Source organism: Doryrhamphus excisus, linkage group LG10 (genome assembly GCF_037039965.1).
Source record: "Doryrhamphus excisus strain RoL-2023G ecotype Guam linkage group LG10, RoL_Dexc_Guam_v1.1, whole genome shotgun sequence".
Lineage (NCBI taxonomy): Eukaryota > Metazoa > Chordata > Actinopteri > Syngnathiformes > Syngnathidae > Doryrhamphus > Doryrhamphus excisus.
In genome coordinates, this window is record NC_136366.1 from 12,090,259 (window position 1) to 12,115,112 (window position 24,854).

Genomic DNA, 24,854 nt, shown 5'->3' on the forward strand with positions numbered 1-24,854 from the left:
TAGACAAACAACCATTCACACTCACATTCATACCTATGGACAATTTGGAGTCACCAATTAACCTTGCATGTTTTTTGGAATGTGGGAGGAAACCGGGGTACCCGGAGAAAACCCACGCATGCACGAGGAGAACATGCAAACTCCACACAGAGGGTGGAATTGAACTCGGGTGAGGCCTGTGTGCTAACCACTTGTCCGCCATGCAGCACGGGGTTCTAATATTCTACAATATATTTTTTGGTTTAATTGGAGCGAGTTGCATTTAAATTTAGAACCTTTGTTTGCTATTTTTTGTTAGCATAAGTCTTTATCGTGTGTGTTTTATTCTGCTTACTAATATAGCCCACTTTGAGTATAACGCATAAATAAAGGCGGAATATCCAGTCACCTTTAATTGTACTTAAAATTAACAATAAACTAAAGAAACAAGATGTGGCCCAATCATTTTTCCCATGACTGTAGATTAAGCAATCATTTATTTCCCAATGTTGTGATATTCGGCATCCGGGCTCAGGGAGGTCAGGCCAGCATCTGTTTAAGAAAGCTCTCCTCTGATTGGCTGCTAGCATCCAGTCTAAAGAGGTGTACTCCGGCGCTAGCGAATGGTGGGGTGCTCTTTGAGGAAAGGCTACCGGTCGCACATCTTTTCCATTTTAAACTTTAGCCAGCATGGATGGATCCGTGAGCACTTCACTGCAAGTTAACTGTGATGTTTTGTCGTATACTCCAACCGTATTTACTACTACTACTACTACAACTACTACTTCTACTACTATAAACAGCGACGAGTCCTCTCGGGAGTGATGGGCTCCAAGTTGACCAGACAGCGAAGTCTCCATTTGGAAACTAAATGGTCCAAAAGACGGCGACAGAGGAATGACACTTCGCCGGTGAAAAGCGACAGAGGCGACAAAGGAGGAAGCGGTGGTGGTGGTGGCGGTGGAGGAGACCTGCTGTTTACCTCGTTGATGCTCAAGTCGGACAAGCTGCCGGGGATGTTGCGGAAAAGCAACAACAGCCCATACGTTAGACGGGTGGCTTGGATCCGTGAGATCCAGAAGCATCTCCGGGAACAGAGGGCGGAGAAGGCGGCGGAGGTGCTCAAACTGTTGAGGAAGGTAAGACATGTTTACTTTTCGGCTTACTTTACTCTCGAACTCTTACACGTTTGGCTTTTGTTAGTCCAATTACACTAGTTGCACTGGAACACGTCATATGGAGGTGTTCCTTCTATTTTACCTCCAAGCAACTGTCAGTAAGACGATGTGCAATCTACAGTCTACCAATAATAAACATATTGTTACATTAATACCTCTCAGGAGATGTCAATCTAAATATTATTGTGTCATTTGTTCATCGCTACTTTATGAGACTTTCAAGCTAAATCTCCAGGTAATAATTATAAAAGCAATCTTCACTCACTAAATGTACTGCAAAAAAGGTCAGTAAGGATAATTCATAATGCCACCTACAGAGAACATACTAACTCCTTATTTCTAAAATCACAACTACTTCAACTTGCTGATATAGTTCATCTTCAAACAGCTAAAATAATGCATAAGGCTAAAAACAACCAATTAGCTAAACATGTCATCCAATACTTCTCTACAAGAGAGGAGAAATATGATCTCAGGGAAGAAGTACATTTGAAACACTTCTATGCTAGGACTACGTTAAAAAGCCATAGCATTTCAGTATGTGGAATCAAACTATGGAATGGATTGAGTAAGGACCTCAAACAATGCACAACGATGAGCCAATTCAAGAAACAATACAAGCAGTTGATGTTTGCTAAATACAAGGATGAAGAGTCTTGAACCAGTCATGATGGGCTATATATATCACTATATTGACACTTACTATGGTACACATTATGTCATTGGATGGTCATATCACCTCGTACTTCGGTACAAGGAGCATTATTAAAAAACAACAAAAAAAAAACCTTAAACTGTATTATGGAAAGCAGGAAGTGAACAAATGTAACAGTTACTGATTGTAAAAGTACCAGATGGAGGGGTAGGATTTAATAAGCTTTGCTTCTGTTTACTCCTTTTCGACATGTGGAACTGGGAACTGATTATGGGATGCACTCAATTGTAATCTGATGCATGTTCAAATGAAATAAAACCATTACCATTACCATTACCATTACCATTACCATTAGACTAGGGTCTAATCATCTATTTTGTTGGCTTCACTCCATATACAGTATACTGTAAAAGACAAAAAGACACACACAAATCCTTTTTAAAATCATTTGAAAAGGTCAAAGTGACATCTTCAAGTTCTGTAATGATTGGTATTATTGAACATACATCCTGTACTTCGTTACTTTACAATGTTTCTGTCAATTCGTAATGGTTTATGTGTTTATTATTCATTCGTTTTATGACTGAAAAAACTATCTATGAACCCAGTGTACTACAGTTACGACCACACATTCCTTATCCTTTCCTTCTCTATTATGGAATAGTAATATTCGTCAAAATTACACTGACTACATGCAAAAAAATTTTTTATGACGCAATATTTGATTGAGGAAACTCCAGGCAAGTCACAATCCAGTATTGAAGTATTCAATCCAGTTTTATTTCCTGTCTCACCAGTGTTCAATGTGGCCATTACCTGCAGCACGGCCAACATCAGTGCAATAAAATAATTCCTCCCAGACACGTAGCAGCATATTGCGTTCAACTGCACGTTGCCGGAAGAATGACGCGCCAACAACTCCCCTGTGGCAGCCAATCAAAATACCGACTTTCAAAAGATCACTGATTCATTCCATGATGCTTTAGAACTGAAGCAATGCGTTATGAAGGTGGTATGTTCTTTTTGAATAATAATAATAATAGTAATATAATGTTGGAAAGGGATGTATTCAAAATGGTGTTGTCGGTATGGAACATTTGGTACATTCCCATTGAATGAGGGAGTATATAAAGTATAACTGTATATTCCTTAATCTAAAGCATGGCCATTACAGAAGATGTTGTATCAATGTGGTTGACATCCCAATAGATTACAGACGGTTTTTTTTTTTGCATTTAATTAAAAGAGATTTTATTCACTAAACCAAAAAGCACACACTCTAAGCTGGTGGAATATGTTTAAAAGGTAAAAATAAAGCAGTTTTTATAGAGCCCTACATAAAGAATAAACCATGGGGAGGAAAACAAGAGTTAGTGAGCTTTAGGATATAAAAGGGTCAAAATAGAACTGCATGTTATTATCCCTTTTTTTGTTCACAGTAGTTCTGGTGAGGAAAGGATTTAAAATGAAAAAAATATATATATAAATATACACACACACGGCGCCATGTCTTTGTTCCCCATGCATCTCTTATCTGCCTAAACTAACTGGAGGTACTACAGGTTTTCTGGCTCTTATCTGATATCCACGATTGTGTAACACTTTTCCGCGGTTTAATCCGCACTTTCTGGAGGGGGATTTACCCTGACTAGAGAGAGGCGAGAGTGAGCGCCGTTTTTAGAGCTCAGCTTGAGCTTTCCACTTCCTCTTGGTAGCTTTGCACTGATCAAAGCTGGGGGTGGAGGGGGGGGAGACAGTCAGGATGCTCTGACGGGGGAGCACTTCTGATCAAGACAACTCCCCGGTATAGAAAAAAAGATCTAACTTCCGGCCCATCTGTATAGGGGCTGTGGAAAGCATTCTGCAGAAGGGTGTGTAGTAAGTGTGGATGAATCTCAGTGGGGTTTGTGTTGATTATTTGCATCAAGCTGAAGGAATGTGACTCATGGAAAAACTTCCTCTAAGATTTGCTGACCAATGCCCTTATACGGTACATTACAGCCTTCATGCAGTGACTCATAAGAGAGGAATATCTATCTTTTCTTTTTTTTTAATCCTGTGACAATTTTTTAATTTCCTTAAAGATAAAACACAAAAAAAAGGTTCAGAATCTGAACAAAATTGACCAGCATCCTTTTCACGGTCACAGTTCATCATCTATTATGTGACATTACAGCAGGGAGTCAAGCATCTAATTATCCTTTAAGATTGAAAAGAAGCAATAAGTGTCGTGTTGTTGTTCATCTTCAGCAGTGTTTTCCTCTCTGGAGAGGTGGGAGGATTTGGAGATAATCACCAAGAGATGATGGAACATATTTCTTTCACATTATGCAACCAATAACATCTCTCAATTGCAGTTAAGCACCCTCGGGGTTATTAACGTAATTTAGTGTGGAATCTTCAATATATTCATTAGCGAGATAACAATCAGTATCGGTCTCAGTTTAGTTGGAACATGCACACCGAGTAACCAATGTGCAGTGATACAGAAAAGTACGAGAGGTTGGCTGCTGTATCGCACACGGTGGATATTATTGGATATTTAATTAAATATGTATATTCATGAGGAATTCTTGACAGTCATCCGTGGAGTTGGGTGTCAATTTATAGGTTCTGTACTTTTTAACAATTTTAAAAATACATATACACACTTTGCGCTTCAAATTTCACATTTATCTTATCTTTTTTTCCAAAATCGGTTAATGAATCATTCTGTTTCATGGTTCAATATGACCTATTATTAGTAGGGTACCGATATATATATAAAAATTTGATATTGGTTGATATCAGTGTCAAATTTGTCCATGATCATGTGACACATTCAATCATTCATTGAGGGTCGCGGTGGGTGCTGGAGCCTATCCCAGCTGTCTTGGGGCGGACTGGTGGCCAGCCAATCACAGGGCACATATAGACAAACAACCATTCACACTCACATTCATACCTATGGACAATTTGGAGTCGCCAATTAACCTGGGAAACCGGAGTACCAAACTCCACACAGAGATAGCCGAGGGTGGGATTGAACTCGGGTCCTAGCTGTGAGGTCTGCGAGCTAACCACTCTCCCGCCATGCAGCCCCATGTGACACATATTAACTAAAATACAAATATAAGGTATTCAAAAGGCAGATTCAAAGATGTTGAAGAAATGTAGTACAGTATTCAACACAAGGTGCTACTAGGGTAATGTCCAGTGAGACACACAAGCACCAGACTTGATCACCATGACAACAGACTGCTTTTTGAATAATCTAACAACAAGCACAATAACCCATGATAAAAAAAATTTAAAACACGGGCTACTAACCCACGCAATGGTGAAACACCCGATGTCATTTCCTGTCCGCCGCTTTTTCAGGTCCCCTAAGGAACACATATATATCAACACACACACAAGCATGAGTCTTATTTTCTGTTATTATTTATATATGTTATTAATTATACTGTGCGGAAATTCAGTTCTCACAGTTATGCACTTAGGGCAGCAGTGGTTCCGGCGGTAGAGCTGGTCTTCGAGAAACTGGAAGGTCGGCGGTTGGATTGAATGTTTGGTGGCGGTCGGAGAAGCCGTATGCGAGGAGTGGTATCCATGTTTCCATCAGTCTACCCCAGAGCAGCTGTGGCTACAGATGTAGAATACCACCGCCGGTGTGTGAGTGAATAATGGGTTCACTTCACTAAATACTGTGCACCGATTGCGTTCTTGCTAAATTAATGTGAGGCTGCAGGTTTTAATGTTTACAGCATAAAAAACGCCGTGTTTTATTACATCTCAGATGCAATTAAAAGCCAGTGAAGAACTTTGACAGCGGCCTGGATTGGTCACACTCGGCAATGTCGCTAATTGGATTCAAATGAATGAGGAGAGGTTCTGTAATTCAGAACCAGACACTTCTGATTCCAAATTACATTCATAGGGACTTTTCCCAGTTAGATCTGAGCCCAGAGATGTGTACAAACGGGAAATATTTGATGCATTTAAGGTCAAATTAATCCTTAGAATTTGATTTGTTTATGTGTGCTGTAGCCGCATAGATCAAATCATCACAACACAACAGTCTGCATCCACATGAGGATTACTGGAGGAGGTGCTGGCCTAAAAGGAAAGCCCAGCATCAGGGACTCCCACTGAGGTCCAGTGTAATAAATCAAGTCAGAAGCCGGAGGAGGAGAAAACGCTGATGGGAGTTTTCCCCTCGACATGCCTGTTGGCGTTCAGTCTGTCAGAGCACACCAAGCATAAATTACATAACCTCGACCTCCAGCCTGGATGATATAGTCTGCATTATTAGACTCTATTTGCGCAGCCTCTATTAGATCTTCAGCTCTATGACTTGGAGTTGTATAGTTTTAGCATAAATTAGCCGGCGTTACAGATAAAGTGCTGATGCAAATGCCTCCAGCACCCTGGAGATGTGTCCTGCTTCTGGGTTTGAATTACATGTTCTCCTCGACATGACTGATATTATTATTAATTGTTTCAGGGTATCAAAGACAAAGTCTTTTCACATTTTAGCACATTATTCGTTCAGTACATCACAGTAGATGACATCCCGGGACCACCGCTCTATTTTCAAACACACTGCTTTTAACATTCATTTAAAAAATGTTCAATTAAAAAAAAAATTCCCGAGTCACCACTAATGTTATGATAATATATAATGATAATAAAACGGTGGTGAGTGGTTAGCACACAGGCCTCACAGCTAGGAGACCCGAGTTCAATTCTACCCTCTGCCATCTCTGTGTGGGGGTTTGCGTGTTCTCCTTGTGCATGCATGGGTTTTCTCCGGGTACTCCGGTTTCCTCCCACATTCCAAAAACATGCAAGGTTAATTGGCGACTGCAAATTGTTTTTGTGCTTTTTTGACTTTTCTGACCTATAAATGTAGTTAGAATGTTGTATTCTCTTGTTTAACGACGCCAAAAGCTCAGATAATGAGTTTTGTGCATTAGGAAGTGAGCCCTGAAAGAAGTTTGGGATGGCTCAAAATACTCTGTTTCAAAAGGCGTGGTCAACCTGCTCATTTGTGATGTGACAGAGGGGTGGACTACCTTATATGGGCATATCTGTGAGTCAGATAAGCTCTGTTTCTGTGTTTACGTTTACAGTGGCATTTCAATATATATTTGAATATATGGATAGAGGGGCGGCACGGCGGTTTAGTGGTTAGTGCGCAGACCTCACAGCTAGGAGACCAGGGTTCAATTCCACCCTCTGCCATCTCTGTGTTCTCCCTGTGCATGCGTGGGTTTTCTCCGGGTACTCCGGTTTCCTCCCACATTCCAAAAACATGCTAGGTTAATTGGCCACTCCAAATTGTCCATAGGTATGAATGTGAGTGTGAATGGTTGTTTGTCTATATGTGCCCTGTGATTGGCTGGCGACCAGTCTAGCGTGTACCCCGCCTCTCGCCCGAAGTCAGCTGGGATAGGCTCCAGCACCTACGCGACCCTCGTGAGGATAAGCGGTAGAAAATGAATGAATGAATGAATGTCGTATTTAATTTTTTCAGATATTTCATACTGTCTGTGAAATGTTAGCAGCATTTCTGGAAAGGATGTATTTTCAACTGTATTGAAGAGCAGCATTTCTTATGTAATGGAGGAAGTACACATAATGTGAACGCACACAAAGTGGTGCCACAATCTCATGACACCTCTAATTCTAAATTCTAAACCCCCCCCGCAACCCTCGTGAGGATAAGCGGTAGAAAATGAATGAATGAATGAATGTCATATTCCATTTTTTCAGATATTTCATACTGTCTGTGAAATGTTAGCAGCATTTCTGGAAATGATTTATTTTAACTGTAGAGCAGAATTTCTTATGCAATGGAGGAAGTACACATAATGTGAACGCACAAAGTGGTTAAACTGCCTCTCATGTCACTTAAATGTAAGCTGAACCGTTCATTGAGAGTCAATCTTTTTATCCTTCTTCTCCTCCCAGGACTTGGGGCTCCAGGGGACATCGCTCAATGACATTTTGTACAAGAACGCAGCTTTTCTCAACCTGGTGGACCCAATTTCACACGAGCTGCTGCTGGGTCTGGCTCGAGACCTGCAGTGTCCTAAAAGGGTGAGGATCCTTGAAATACACATTGATATTAGCATATGCACCATGGCAGACAAAGGCTTCAACATTTGAATGACTAAATAGGGAAAAGGTTGGTTTGAATCAAATGGTCATTTGGGTTTTCATTAGAGGTCTACACGGAGCGGCTGGCCGGACTCCTCGGCTAACGGGGCGGGGCGGGCTGAGAAAATCTCCAGAACATGGCCACGGCTGTGGCCACGGCTATGGAAAACTAATATAAAAAAATATTGATAGCCTCATTTGTTTCTTGAAAGGTCACCTATATTGTCCATAATCCTTCCTTATATCATCTTTTTCACACAATTTATACTATGTTGAGCTGAAAAGAGGTAATTTAATTTTTGCGCTTGTTCGGCGCAAAATCTCACCACGGCTGTGGACGGCTATGGCTGTCGTGCCACGGCTGTGGGGTGGGGTGGCCAAGGAAAAGCACAGCCGTGTAGACCTCTAGTTTTCATGTCCTCATGAAGGGGAAACCTTCCTCCTTCATGGACATGATACTGCGTCTGACCCACCGAGTATGCTTATCACAAGGCTTTGCTACACATCTTAAAAAATAAAGCTCTGCCAACAACTACCCATCAGTCAGCAATAGATGGTGATGCTGCTCTAACGTCTAACAGCAACGCCATTTTAAATGCAGTCCGAAGTGAAGAACTATCCCAATGGCAAAGTGACTGTTTACTTGCTGTCTTTCACTTCAATGGTAAAAAGGTCAAGTCACATGGCACCAGGGGTGCTGGCAGGAGTATGCAAATTCCTTCCAATTGGTCAGCGTGGGCGTGTGGTGCACAGTTTTAAGAAGATAACATCGAACGCTGTAATATCAGACAAAGGAAAAGCAGCCAGAAATATTTGGAAGGACTTCTCCTAATAAGACAAATAAATCAGAAGGCACCATGCTGCATGAATCCATGTGTAGTTTACATTTATATGTAGCCGGCGCTCCACTGGTATACAAAAACAAAGCATTCATATTCAAAGTACGTAGCGCCCACAAAGGGGAAGACACCAAATAAACCAAGTGACTGTAAATCACACACTTGGCAGCCATCACTGTTATCACTGCACTTATCTGTTTTAGGAAAAGATGGGCTGGCTTAAGATAAACTGGCCACAGGGCTAACATAATCATCTGTGAGCAATTCTAATCTTATCACTGTTTACTTTGGCAAAGGGAAAGTCCAATAAGGAAGGGGGGGGATGCCGGTAGCAGCCTTCTCCTGACTGGCTGGTGAGTCGTGGCACGCCAGTGGAGCAGACGTGACTGGCTTGAAGACGTGCAGCTGCTGCCATGGAGGGCATTTTTGTAGATGCATAATTAGTGTCGTGCTTTGTTTTCGTTTTATTGTAGACACTGCATTATTTAGGCTGCACGGTGTTCGAGTGGTTAGCACGCAGGCCTCACAGCTAGGAGACCCGAGTTCAATTCCACCCTCTGCCATCTCTATGTGGAGTTTGCATGTTCTCCCCGTGCATGCGTGGGTTTTCTCTGGGTACTCCGGTTTCCTCCCCCATTCCAAAAACATGCTAGGTTAATTGGCCACTCCAAATTGTCCATAGGTATGAATGTGAGTGTGAATGGTTGTTTGTCTATATGTGCCCTGTGATTGGCTGGCCACCAGTCCTGGGTGTACCTCGCCTCTCGCCCAAAGATAGCGGTAGAATATGAAGCGGTAGAAAATGAATGAATGAATGAATGAATGTCATATTTCATTTTTTCAGATATTTCATACTGTCTGTGAAATGTTAGCAGCATTTCTGGAAATGATGTATTTTCAACTGCAGCATTTCTTATGCAATGGAGGAAGTACACATAATGTGAACGCACAGAAAGGGGTGCCACAATCTCATGACCCCTCTAATTTGCCCAAAGACAGCTGGGATAGGCTCCAGCATCCCCATGACCAATGTGAGGATAAGCGGTAGAAAATGAATGAATGAATGAATGTCATATTTCATTTTTTCAGATACTTCATACTGTCTGTGAAATGTTAGCAGCATTTCTAGAAATGATGTATTTTCAACTGTATTGAAGAGCAGCATTTCTTATGCAATGGAGGAAGTACACATAATGTGAACGCACAGAAAGGGGTGCCACAATCTCATGACACCTGTAATTCGCCCAAAAACAGCTGGGATAGGTTCCAGCATCCCCATGACCAATGTGAGGATAAGCTGTCGAAAATGAATGAATGAATGTCATATTTCATTTTTTCAGATACTTCATACTGTGTGTGAAATGTTAGCAGCATTTCTGGAAATGATGTATTTTCAACTGTATTGAAGAGCAGCATTTCTTATGCAATGGAGGAAGTACACATGAGGTGAACGCACAGAAAGGGGTGCCACAATCTCATGACACCTCTAATTCACCCAAAGACAGCTGGGATAGGCTCCAGCACCCCCCACGACCCTCATGAGGATAAGCGGTGCAAAATGAATGAATGAATAACTTTGCATTTACAGTCATTTAAAATAAATTACTGCCAATTTGTAGCAACTCCTGTGGGTTGTGCAAGTGTCGTCCCTTGTTTATCACGATTAATTGGTTCCAAACCCAACCACAAACTAGGATTCAATATTAATAAATGGAATATTTTCATACTGACCTCATAGAAAACTTGTTTTGACTCTAAACCCGTTTTAACCGCTACGGGATCAGTGCAGGGGCATAAGAGAGCTACCGAGCTAACTAGCTAGCCTTTTCAATTGACTTGTTCTAAACTCAAGAATTCGTTTTAACCACAGTGGGGAAGAAGGGTCAAAGAAAGAAGCCAAAACCTTACCACTTCCACACGGAACGGGAGGCGAACTGGAATTCCAATTATGTCATGCCCGACATGCCATGGCTGACTCATGTCTCATCTATGTAACATTACCGTCCCCTAGTGGCAACAATACTACATTTCACTTGTCTTTCAATGTTTTCTCACTAATAGAGTTGGGGAAAGGTATTCACTGATGTAGGCAAAAGTTTTTTTTGTCATCTGAAAATTATTTGACAAATCCGTCTCAGTGAAGTGGCTCACCTCTGGCGCCGACTACTCACCGACGCATTCCTCGGAACAGACGTTGCCGCAAGTTCCCTGCAAACTGCCATAGCCGAAAGTTTTGCCATTTGTCTTCTTAATCTCCTGCAATCAAATAATATGGTGAAAAAAATGTTGAAACAAAATTCTTAAAATAGCCACAAAATGCCACATGACCGAGACATGTTTACTTTGTGTGACTTTGTGTTTTGTACGCATACGCGTCACTTTTCAGGTCAGGGTAAGTTGCGAAGACATTTTGCTTGATGGTGGCCATGTTTTTCCCCAATCAATCTTCCTCAAGTTTGACAGACATTACCATGTCAGTCCCCTAAAGGTGTGTGCTAAATTTCATGATGAGGCCACGGGCAGTCATCCAAGTGGCTGAAAATGGCACCTCTGACTGCTTTGAAGCATGTTTGTTTGTCACCCAAGAAAGGAAGTGGCAGCCGGAATGGTTAATCGCCTTAAGGTAAATTGCCTTGTCTTGCCTCTCTCTTGCCATCTCCCTTTGCCACATTGCCTCTTTCTTGTTGTTGTGTTGTAGCATTAATTAGATCTGCCCAGCTCAGCGTAACACATTCCATTTATAGTGACAGAGCAAAGGAAGGAAGATGAAGAAAAGAGACATTGAGGACAAAGAAGGAGATGGCAGAAGGACCATCAGGTTACATTATGTGATGCTTTGTGTGTGTGTTTTTCTTTTTAAATTTTCCATCAGCACAAATCAATCTCCATTCACTTAGATGTGCGAAAACACTGTAATATGCATGCCAGGCCACTAGTTGGTGATGGCGCTCCATGTGTGCCGAACAAACTCATTCATTCATTCATTTTCTACCGCTTATTCTCACGAGGGTTGCAGGGGTTGCTGGAGCCTATCCCAGCTGTTTTCAGGCGAGAGGCGGGGTACAACCTGGACTGGTCGCCGGCCAATCACAGGGCACATATAGGCAAACAACCATTCACACTCACATTCATACCTATGGACAATTTATGGTAGCCAATTAACCTAGCATGTTTTTGGAATGTGGGAGGAAACCGGAGTACCTGGAGAAAACCCACGCATGCACAGGGAGAACATGCAAACTCCACACAGAGATGGCTGAGGGTGGAATCGAACTTGGGTCTCCTAGCTGTGTGACCTGTGCGCTAACCACTTGTCCTAATTTGATTAGTAATTAACTATTTTTTTGCCCCCCCCCCTCCCCCGGCAGTCAAGGAAATTAACAATTGTCCTGAATTTCCGGCTTTATACGGCACCCCTGGCCAGTGGCACTAGCAAAAATCAAAAAATGTATAATTAATCTATGTATAATTAATCTATCGGCCAATTTCATTTGTGGATGATCTGTAGCATGAACATCCCTTGTTTAAACCCAATGTCACTTGCCACCACCGGCGGTCCCGTGGTGGGTTTCCAATGTGATGCTAGTTCAAATGCGCAATTTTAGTTTGTGGCACCACCTAAACATTGTGCTTGACAAGTTTTACACTCAGCTGCAATGTCTTTTTGGGACTTTAACAGAAATATATTGCCATACGAATGACGTCATTCCAAGTCCTTGCTACTTTATTAACACGTTGGCACACACGGTTGTTGTGATCATGTGCGATCAATAGACGTACAAGGCAGGTAGTTTCAGGATAAAAAAAAATGTATAAGAAAAAACATCCTCCTTCACGCATCCGGAGGTTTAGTCATTCACCACCATGCCGTTTTATTGAGACGTCTTACTTGCTATTCAACCCCTGTGCCTTTTTTTTGCTGCAGGAAACGGACTCCCTCAAGTCGACCAACAAGATCTGCCGCCAGCTAATTTACCACCTGACGCCTCACTCCAAGTGGACAAGACAGAGTGTTCCCAGGAGGAAGTCTCAAGCCTGGTGAGTGTGTGTCCTCACTGTGCCATCACTCTTCAGACGGATGCTTCCCCGCCACGCCGGGCACATCCTTGTCATAAACATCAACGCAACTCATAAATCCTGCTTAAAGCCTCTCGGAAATACTAATCTGGCTTATGTACGTACAGGAAAGTATGCAGGACTGCTCCTTACTATACTGTTTCGGGAATTGAATCACTTTTTAAAGGAAAAATACACTTTTTTGGAATTTTACATTTTCAACTATATAGCCCTCTAAAAAAAAATCTCTAGCGACGTTTTATGATTTTTTTATCGAGTCCATGCTGTCAGAAATCGAGTGTTTGGGCTGCAGTGTAACCATTAAAGGAAAGGTTTTGTGTACATTGCGAGGAGGACATTGCTCCGAGAGACTGCATCAAAACAAACAAAGAATTGTTAGCGCTAACAAAGCCTGCAGTGGTAGAAACTTTTCTTCCACCTACCTAAAAATCAACTGAAGAAGACGCCCCAGGCCAACTGGACCAGATGGACAACTGTCAGTGATTCTGATACATGGAGCACATCGTGCTTGATACAAAACATGGAATACTGTACTTTACATATAATTGGTACATATAATATATGGTTGTGTATTTGTAGTTGTTTATATGTTTGTTGTTTTTTCCTAACTCTTGGTGTCATATTGCATTGTTTTGAAGTAGCCAGTTACCTCTTGGTAGTGTTGTGAGGTGTTGTTAGCGAGGCACTGTTGTTGTTGTGCAAATTTAAATTTGCTCAAGATTGTTTTGGGGAAAAAATAGCAAAACAAGTAAAACATCTTGGCAATAAGTGAGTATAATTCATTGAGGATGTGTGTATTAGCTTTATACTAGCATTCTGACCAAAAGTCACTGGAGGCGCCACAAATGCGACCCTCATGAGGCTAAGCGATAGAAAATGAATGAATGACAAAGAAATGTAAATTGCACAAATTGTACAAGCTTTAGACAGAATGACTTAGCGTCATGGGTACAAAATTTAAAGAGAGAAAAAAAGGGGCAACAAATGGAGGATTCCTTGTCGATATTTTCCCCTTTTTTTGTAAACTTCCGCTAATTATTTGTGGAGGAAAACGGAGGCGAGAGCATTTGAAAGCCCCACATTGAAAGTGTTTGTAGGCAGCACAGACAGTGGTTCTGTCATTGGTTGGCCTTCAGGTTGCAATGTTTGCAAACAACAATGAGCTCATTAGTGAGGTCTGCTCCCCTCACATCACAGCTGCAGCAGCCCATGGTGGAAGACTCATTAAAACGGGCAGAAAAAGAACCTGTTTACATGATTTAAACATGCTTCATTAACATCACAACTTTTCTTCTGAAGCACCTTTTTTTAGAGATGAAGCCCATTGACTTGGCCATCGTACAGTGAAGAAAATAAGTATTTGAACACCCTGCTATTTTGCTATTTCTCCCACTTAGAAATCATGGAGGGGTCTGAAATTTTCATCGTAGGTGCATGTCCACTGTGAGAGAGATAAACTAAAAAGAAAAATCCAGAAATCACAATGCATGATTTTTTAACAATTTATTTGTGTGATACAGCTGCTAATAAGTATTTGAACACCTGAGAAAATGAATGTTAATATTTGGTACAGTAGCCTTTGTTTGCTATTACAGAGGTCAAACGTTTCCTGTAGTTTTTCACCAGGTTTGCACACACTGCAGGAGGGATCTTGGCCCACTCCTCCACACAGATCTTCTCTAGATCAGTCAGGTTTCTGGGCTGTCGCTGAGAAACACGGAGTTTGAGCTCCCTCCAAAGATTTTCGATTGGGTTCAGGTCTGGAGACTGGCTGGGCCATGCTAGAACCTTGATATGCTTCTTACGGAGCCACTCCTTGGTTTTCCTGGCTGTGTGCTTCGGGTCGTTGTCGTGTTGGAAGACCCAGCCACGACCCATCTTCAATGCTCTGACAGAGGGAAGGAGGTTGTTCCCCAAAATCTCACAATACACGGCCCCAGTCATCCTCTCTTTAATGCAGTGCACTCGTCCTGTCCATGTGCAGAAAAACACCCCCAAAGCATGATGCTACCACCCCCATGCTTCACAGTAGGGATGGTGTTCTTCGGATTGTACTCTTCATCCTTCTTCCTCCAAACACGCTTATTGGAATTATGACCAAAAAGTTCTATTTTGGTCTCATCTGACCATAAAACTTTCTCCCATGACTCCTCTGTATCATCCAAATGGTCATATGCAAACTTAAGACGGGCCTTGACATGTGCTGGTTTAAGCAGGGGAACCTTTCGTGCCATGCATGATTTCACATCATGACGTCTTAGTGTATTACCTACAGTAACCTTGGAAACGGTGGTCCCAGCTCTTTTCAGGTCATTGACCAAGTCCTGTCGTGTAGTTCTGGGCTGATTCCTCACCTTTCTTAGAATCATTGAGACCCCACGAGGTGATATCTTGCATGGGGCTCCACTCCGATTGAGATTGACCGTCATGTTTAGCTTCTTCCATTTTCTAATGATAGCTCCAACAGTGGACCTTTTTTCACCAAGCTGCTTGGTAATTGCTCCGTAGCCCTTTCCAGCCTTGTGGAGGTGTACAATTTTGTCTCTGGTGTCTTTGGACAGCTCTTTGGTCTTCGCCATGTTACAAGTTAAAGTCTTACTGATTGTATGGGGTGGACAGGTGTCTTTATGCAGCTAACGACCTCAAACAGGTGCATCTGATTCAGGATGATACATGGAGTGCAGGTGGACTTCTAATGGGCAGACTAACAGGTCTTTCAGGGTCAGAATTCTAGATGATACACAGGTGTTCAAATACTTATTTGCAGCTGTATCACACAAATAAATTGTTAAAAAATCATGCATTGTGATTTCTGGATTTTTCTTTTTAGTTTATCTCTCTCACAGTGGACATGCACCTACGATGAAAATTTCAGACCCCTCCATGATTTCTAAGTGGGAGAAATAGCAAAATAGCAGGGTGTTCAAATACTTATTTTCTTCACTGTATTTCCCCTTCTACAGTTTCCTGGTTCCATTCTTCCTGTACTGTATTGATCGTCTTCCCCTCTTTACTGGGGGGGATTTCTCATCCACGACTGTAAGAGTCCATTTTGTTGGGTTGTTGCCACACAGAGCAGCTCTGCAGTCGGAGCTGAGGCTCTGGGGAAACATGCTGTCAAAGTTGGAGATAGAGGAGGGGGCGGAATCACTGCAAGGTTGCTGATTAGAGTTCTTGTGTTCTCTCCCCCACCAACCCATTTTTTTTTTCTCGACGCGCCTTAAATCACAGGAGAATTTGCTCCATGTTTGGAAAAAGGCGAATGCATTGGGTAAAATAAACCTACTGTATATTTCGGTATGATGTCAAACTGAAATTACTACAGTATTACTACAGTAAACTGCTCTCCAATTGCAGTCGGGAAAAAATTGGGACACAAGTACTTTATCGTCAGGGTGTCATGATCTGAATTGAGAACGGGTATTGTTCATATATCGGCAAAAAATGAGTATTGGATCTAAAATCTTCGATATTGGATCAGATTGGATCAGTATTGGCCGATACTCAAGGCTGCAATATCTGTATTGTTTGTGAAAGCTAACTTTGAAAATTGGTCATAACATGCACTCCTACTGTATTGTCTGTGCTATTATTTTATTTTATTTATGGTATTAAACTCAAATAGCTCAATACAAAACTGTAACTTTAAGGTGTTTAGTTGAATCACCACCAGATTTGGTAAGCATCTTTTGGGGACTGACCCACACATGTCTGTTTTGAGCAAGATTTGATGGAAAAAATATGGCTGCCATCAAACAAAACATTTAAAAAAAATAATTTAAATACGCAATTTTGGTTTGTGGCACCACCTAAACATTGTGCTTGACAAGTTTTGCACTCTGCAATGTCTTTTTGGGACTTTAACAGAAATACGTAGTATATTGCCATACGGATGACGTCATTCCAAGTCCTTGCTACTTTATTAACACGTTGGCACACACGGTTGCTGTGCGATCTATAGACATACAAGGGCGGGTAGTTAGCATCACAGAGATGGCCGAGGGTGGAATTGAACCCTGGTCTCCTAGCTATGAGGTCTGCGCGCTAACCACTCACGGTGGGTGCAGCCCCTTGTGAAGACTCACAAATCACAATTCTGACATGCTTAATATATTTTCAAGGCAGTTTCATTTTTCTCTTTTTATACCGCTGCACCCAAGAGGTGCTTTGAATGTCATTGTAATATGTATCAAACCCACCATTAATCAAGCTCATAATGCTATAATTCTAAATGATTATTGCACTTGCAGCACTTTTTGATATTAGACTCGGATTGCAGGAGCTATTCCATAACTTGTTCTATACTGCCGGGGTATAACTGATGTAGTGGCCTTGCATGAAAACATTACAATGCCTTACGACTTAACCCTGCGTGTCTTTAATCAGTGTGGTTTATTTATGTTGCAGAAGGCTCCACTCAGCTGGTGGGCTTGGGTACAGTTTAGTGCTCCCAGCTTGTGCCGTCTGATGATAAGAGCCAGATGAGTGGCGGATGTGACAGTTGTTTGGGAAGGTGTCAGCATCTGTGGGTGACCGTCGACTGGTTGGAAGTTGCCTCATCTTCAAAGTTTATGTTATTACCTCTAAGAAGCGTAAAGAAGGCTATGTTTTGCAGTCTGTTACACTGATTAGTGTGTTTGGATAGTAGGACATCAGGATCGGGGCTACGAGATGCAAAAATAAGTTCAACGTTTGTACAGGTTGAGATTAAAGGTGAAAATTTAGAGTTTTATATTCACTTTTGCTCTCAGTCGACTTGCTATGGGGACAAACATTTACTCATTCATTCATTCATTTTCTCGCGGGGGGGTTTAGAATTTTGAATTAGAGGTGTCATGAGATTGTGGCACCCCTTTCTGTGCGTTCACATTATGTGTACTTCCTCCATTGCATAAGAAATGCTGCTCTTCAATACAGTTGAAAATACATCATTTCCAGAAATGCTGCTAACATTTCACAGACAGTATGAAATATCTGAAAAAATGAAATATGACATTCATTCATTCATTCATTTTCTACCGCTTATCCTCACGAGGGTCGTGGGGGTGCTGGAGTCTATCCCAGCTGACTTCGGGCCAATGGTGGGCTACACCCTGGACTGGTCGCCAGCCAATCACAGGGCACATATAGACAAACAACCATTCACACTCACATTCATACCGATGGACAATTTGCATGTTTTTGGAATGTGGGAGGAAACCGGAGTACCCGGAGAAAACCCACGCATGCACGGGGAGAACATGCAAACTCTACACAGAGATGGCTGAGGGTGGAATTGAACTCGGGTCTCCTAGCTCGGCGGCCGTGCAGCCCGGGGACAAACATAAAAAAATATATTTCTGGCAAAAATATCTTCATAGGTGAAGGCTAGATATACTTTCTAAATATAAGATTATTTCCCCCATGTGATAATTGGTAGACAAAATATTTTTCCATTTTAGGAAAGAAAAAAATATAAACCATTGATTAAAATGGGACTTTTGGGGAAATTTTGTTATTGCAATGGATTCTTGGAAAAGAAATGCAATATTTACTCTGGCACGTTGTACATAGTACATGTACATGCATGTACATCACCACGTGACTGACCTATTTGTGGAGCCAAGTCACACGCCGCCTCCTGACTCAACACGCTGACCTCTAATGATCAAATGAAGGTCGAGCCTGAAGGTGGATTAAACTCTTGTCAAAGCTGCAAAGCAGGAAACATTCAAAGTCACGTGTTTACCTTTCTCCGGGCTTATTTACAGCAGTACATGCTTTGACCTTCCCTTCGTGGTCAGCAACCATGAAGATGAATAGCTGTGGTAAACGAGTCATGTAATATGGGTATGGACGTTTTACGATATGGTAATGGTTTGATAATGATTTCATTTTATTTGAACATGCATCAAGTTATAGTGAATACATCAGATAATTCAATTTACAGTGCTTCCGCCCGAAGAATAGGCAGTAGTAATACCCGCAAATAATTCCAACTTTAAGTCTTTGGTAACTTTACAAATATCATTGACATTCAAGTTGAACAGTTTTGGTCCCGGTATTGACCCCTGGGGTACTCCACATGTAATATTTAAACTTACAGATGTGTGGTCTCCTAGCTTTACATATGGCTTCCTGTTAGCGAAGTAGCTCTTGACCTAATTCAAATCTTGTGGTAATAAGGAAACTGATCGGTAGTTTGGAAATTGATGTTTGTCTCCATTTTTAAAAATTGGAACTACTTTAGCTGTTTTTAATTTTGTAAGGGAATTTTCCGGTGTGAAATGATGAATTACTAATACGTGTCAATCTTTTATTGTCACGGTTTGTCGCTTAAACTGCAGTATTATTAATTAGCTTGCAGCGCTATTCCCGATTAGCACACTGCTATCATCGTATGCACTCGTTTTTGATTGTTTATGTATCTCACAGGTAAGGCTTCCCAATCAGGAAAGGGTTTTCCTGTTAGCCAACGGCTGAGCTGCACTGTATTTGTTGACGGAGTAGTCACATGACTATATCGAGTAAGCCTCTGTACAGAAAACCGTTATTCCCCCCGGCATTCAGTCCCATTAAATGTTCAATTTGAGCTGTTTCCCATGAATTGAATTCAAAAACAAAAGTCATGTCGCTTGAAATAACAGCAACTCCAGACTTGATGTCTTTAATCCTGGTCTTGAACTGCTCTTAACCTCCTATTGATTAGGATATTCATCCAAAGATGACTCTGTGGCCCCTAATGATGACGATGATGATGATGGTATCCCAGCCAAGCTGATAAAGATCACTCAAGTCTATTTTCACTGTATTTGGAGGCGCGCCTTTTAATGCTGGTTTCATAACTGTTCCTTGACATACTAAGGCAAGACTAGGGCGCTCCCCTCCGTGATGTAGCGTTATGTAAGGCAAACTGTTTTCTGTGTGTTCTGTCGCTGTCTTCATTGCTTACAAGCATCCACTTTGTCACAGAGAATCAAATCATTGCCGCAGCACATGCAACTACATTATAGCACCCCGAGGTTTAATAACCACTATAATTGTCCAACATATCACTGGACCACATCTTACAAGTTGCAGAATAGTTTTTGTCTTTTTGCTGCATAGAATTACTCGCTCGAGGAACAAATGTCTCCAATTTGTTCTGCTTCGTTGCGTTCATGCGCCAGCAGCTCATGAGAGCCGTGTGATGGAGTAGCTGATCGCTAAGAAAGGTTTGCTGCGCCAGTGTTCCCGATGTATTCATTTGGTGGCCTGCCACAATTACATTTGGACTGGCACAGATACATTTGGCACGACTGGATTTGGTGCTCCTTGTTCACCCTCGCTCATAAAGACATAATGGAACTGTCTGTGTAGTTTGTTGTTAGGACTCCTTAGAGCAGATGGCGTTGTAACTGAATCATGGTAATAATAATAATAATAATAATAATAATTGGGGGTGCGGCACGGCGGTCTAGTGGTTAGCGCGCAGACCTCACAGCTAGGAGACCAGAGTTCAGTTCCACCCATGGTCATCTCCCCGTGCAAGCGTGGGTTTTCTCCGGGTACTCCGGTTTCCTCCCACATTCCAAAAACATGCTAGGTTAATTGGCGACTCCAAATTGTCCATAGGTATGAATGAGAGTGTGAATGGTTGTTTGTCTATATGTGCCCTGTGATTGGCTGGTCACCAGTCCTGCCTCTCGCCCGAACAGCTAGGATAGGCTCCACCTCGTGAAGAAAAAGCGGTAGAAAATGAATGAATTTTTATTTGTTTACATATTCTCAGTACTAACACTAATTTACATTACTATTAATATGCAACTATGAAGCGTTATACGTCTGCATGTTTAGTCATGTTGTGTTATATGACATCACTTTTGAGGGATAAATATCAATAATTATAGAAAACATGACTACAATAGCAGGCCTCACAGCTAGGAAACCCGAGTTTGATTCCACTCCGGTTTCCTCCCACATTCCAAAAACATGCTAGGTTAATTGGCCACAGGTATGAATGTGAGTGTGAATGGTTGTTTGTCTATATGTGCCCTGTGATTGGCTGGCCACTAGCTGGGATAGGCTCCAGCACCCCCTCGACCCTCGTGAGGAAAAGCGGTAGAAAATGAATGAATGAATTATAACTGGTGAAACTCATTTCAAAATCATAGTGAAGACACACGAGAAACGATTTTGAGGGCATCTTGGTGTAGCATTCCCACGCCGCGGGTTCGAATCTCCACTAGTAAGCATCATTGGTATTTGTCAGGAAGGGCATCCGGAAAGTACTCAAACTCAAAATCAGTATGTGGATCAAAGAATCCGTTGTGGTGACTCCAAAATCAGGAAAAAGCCGAAAGAAAGAAACTTTGGGGTATCAAAGTAGCTCAGAGGAGAAAAGTGCTGATGGAGTACTTTTAACTGACATAAATGTCAGTGTAAATGAATGGATATGGATATTTATGGATATTTATGCCGGTTTTGAAACATAAATATACTTTAGCTAGGTTAACAACATGTTTTCACTATTTTCACTTTTCCTCACGAGGGTCGCGGGAGGTGTTGGAGCCTATCCCAGCTGTCTTCGGGCATGGACTGGTGGCCAGCCAATCACAGGGCACATATAGACAAACAACCATTCACACTCACATTCATACCTATGGACAATTTGGAGTGGCCAATTAACCTAGCATGTTTTTGGAATGTGGGAGGAAACCGGAGTACCCGGAGAAAACCCACGCATGCACGGGGACTATTACAAATTGTGATTAAATTTACAGTACCAGTCAAATGTTTGGACATACTTATTCACTCCTAGAAATGAGGTGTATCCAAACTTTTGACTGCTAGTGTGTGTGTCTGTATTTATATATACACACACACACACACACACACACACACTATATATATATAAAGGGGATTCATTTCCATCTTGCTGTCCATGTCGTTGCCAGCAGTTCCCTCCGGTGCGACATTAACATTGCTAATTTTATTTATTCCGTTTCCACGAACCGTGTGACTCATCGGAGATGTCAAACACCACACACAGCCCCGGAGCTGCTCCGCTCAAGACGTACAATTGCAGAACCTTTATTAATCAACCCATCTGCTCAAAGCTTTGTTTCCTATCCCGGAAAATGTGCTATTATTCTCACAAAATCCAGAGGGAGACAAAAAGAACATGCTTTCTGCTGCTTTCAGGTATCGTAAAGAAATGCAGTATCAAGCTTAGTATCAAGGTATATACAGTTTATACGGGTATTCTTAGAAGCGTGATTTACTGTTTTCAATGTTTTAGGTCACTAAAAACAAACATTCTGAAGAATGATGAAGATCATTGATATTTTAGGCAATTTCTTCTCCAACTTTGAATCCTCAGGCTTGTACGGCTAAATTATAATTTTGTGACATTTCCTTTAATTCAGAACTACTACTCATTATTTAAATACTGTGCCACTCAGGAGTCAGTTTCTTTGGCAGGGGCCCAACACCAGACACCAGCTATCAGTGCACTCACAACAAAGCTTGTCAACCCATGGAAAATCATTATGGAATTGTCATCTAAAAAAAGGAACACTGAATCACACAGCAACACTCAAAAGGTGTACCTCGGCAATATACAAACATGTACCAAAATGAGTTTAAAATGAAAAAACTTCAACCATCGGAACGCCTTCATTCTTTGGAATGACGTCATAAAATGGGATATTGTGGCATGCACTAGTCCGTGAGGACCAGGCAGCTATTTGACAGGTGCCAATTATGAGCTATGAAAAAACTCATAACGACACATTAGAAATTGCAGGAGGTCATTACTCAATATAATTGATTAATTGTCTAATTCATGGTATCATTTTACTCAGAACACTACAGTCATCACACAGCGACTGAACATTAAAAAGCTATACAAACATGCACCAAAATGAGTTTAAAATGAAAAAAACTTCAACCATCGGAACGCTTTCATTCTTTGGAATGACGTCAGCCTCCCTCTGATGCACAGAGGTGGCATCCATCCATTTTCTATGCCGCTCGTCCTACAATGAAATGTTTACTCATATGCAATGCATTATGTGAAAACTTTAAAAAAATCATATTGGCGCATGTTTGTATAGCTTTTTAATGTTCAGTCGCTGTGTGATGACTGTAGTGTTCTGAGTAAAATGATACCATGAATTAGACAATCACCACAATATCCCATTTTATGACGTGGACACCTGCGACGTATACACTGGTGGATACCGATACATACCAGTGCACTAAAATGGGTACTGTACTGCAGTCTACCTTACTATTACTGTTTTATAGTAGCGCAAAATGAGTCGAATATTGCAATAAATAAAAATAGAGGATAACCTTAGTCATGACCCATGAAGGCTTGTTGCAGCAACAACAACAGCAGATGAAAGATGAATTCCTTCACAAAGATACCTTTCAAGGATTCAATTGGTGTGGGTTCTTTATGTATTAAACAGGCGCCCTCTGGGTAAACTGTACCAATCGATCTGAAAAATAATCAAGTCAAGACCAAAACCATGATGAAAAAGACATTGATCCGAACATCCCAAAGGGTCTCTACAGTAGCATCCGTATCCTGAGTTATTCACTTGTGTAAAAAATGAATCCATGTTGGAGATAATACTTTATACTATACGATATACTAACTCAAAAAGTAGGTTTTAGTACTGTTGTTTACATACAATCTTTGATATAAATACGCACCGATACCGGCTGGGGGCGGCACGGCGGTCTAGTGGTTAGCGCGCAGACCTCACAGCTAGGAGGACCAGGGTTCGATTCCACCCTCGTGTGAATGGGAGTTTGCATGTTCTGAATGTTCCGTGCATGCGTGGGTTTTCTCCATTCCAAACATGCGACTCCAAATTGTCCATAGGTATGAATGTGAGTGTGAATGGTTGTTTGTCTATATGTGCCCTGTGATTGGCTGGCGACCAGTCCAGGGGTGTACCCCGCCTCTCGCCCAAAGACAGCTGGGATAGGCTCCAGCACCCCCGCAACCCTCGTGAAGAAAAGGCGGTAATGAATGAATGAATGAATGATACCGGCTGACATGTTAAAGAAAAAAAAAAGGTTTTGAGATTTATAGCCGTAAATACACTTAACCTTGACATAATTGTGGATGAATTTATTTCACATTTCAAAAGTAGCCATTAGTCTATAACATGTATAAGAATATCCGATCCTACTGGTCGTGTACACGGCACAAGAGTGAGGCAAAAAAAAAGAACCTCAAAGACTCACTCTTGTCGCTCATTATATTACTGATTCATGAGAGTAAATGAAGGGGAAGGTACTGTATGGCCTGCGTGGGAGGACAGATTACAAGTTCCTTCCGCTGCATGCTTTTAACTGTCACCCTCAAGGCACAATATTGAGGGGTTGCTTCATTCTCTCTAGTAATAAACTAAGTATTCTAAATGGGGAAAAATGTACTCCCCCCTCGGCCTTGCATTGCCCTGATATTCTTGGTGGCGATAAGAACCAAAATATGTACACCAACTATAACGGCACCTCCTCTTGGTTATGATGAAAAATACTAAATGTTTTTTAGGTCAATGATTTATGATGAATTAGTTGCTAAGACATTTTTATGACAAAAATAATAAAGTTTAAAAACAAAAAGCACACTTAAAGTGGATATAATTAGGGGGAAACCAGCAACAACAAAAAACAAGTGTTTGAATTGGTACCAAATACTAGCTCCAATTGTCTGTACTTTTACTCTGTTTTTATGTAGTAATAACAGGGAAATGCGAGCAATGTCACGCTTTTGCGAATGCACGTCACTTTTCAGATGGTCATAAAAACAACAATGTCAACACACACACACACACACACACTATTTTATGCTTCTAATTTTCCTTGAATTATTTGTAGAATTTTATCTGTAAAAGTGTTATACTATCAGCTGTATGTTTTCATGTCGCTTTTTTCTGGAGCACTTTAAACATCACACCACATCAAACTACGTCATTTAATTTTAATTTTTTTTTTTTACGA

General features: G+C 41.4%; 1 protein-coding gene across 3 annotated transcripts in view; it reads right to left on the reverse strand.

Moving 5' to 3' along the window:
- Positions 1-24,854, reverse strand: part of ggt1b (gamma-glutamyltransferase 1b) — a 51,537-nt gene that overhangs the window by 14,421 nt on the left and 12,262 nt on the right. For 2 of the 3 annotated variants that reach the window (XM_058052064.2, XM_078794130.1), the window contains exons 3-4: positions 10,967-11,051; positions 962-1,106 (exon numbers count right to left, since the gene is read on the reverse strand). In XM_058052064.2, coding sequence (XP_057908047.2) covers positions 962-1,106; positions 10,967-10,974 — 153 coding nt within the window. In that variant the 5' untranslated portion in view covers positions 10,975-11,051. Of the gene's footprint in view, positions 1-961; positions 1,107-5,121; positions 5,133-10,966; positions 11,052-24,854 lie in introns of those variants that run through there. The other variant, XM_078794131.1, reaches the window with a different exon arrangement.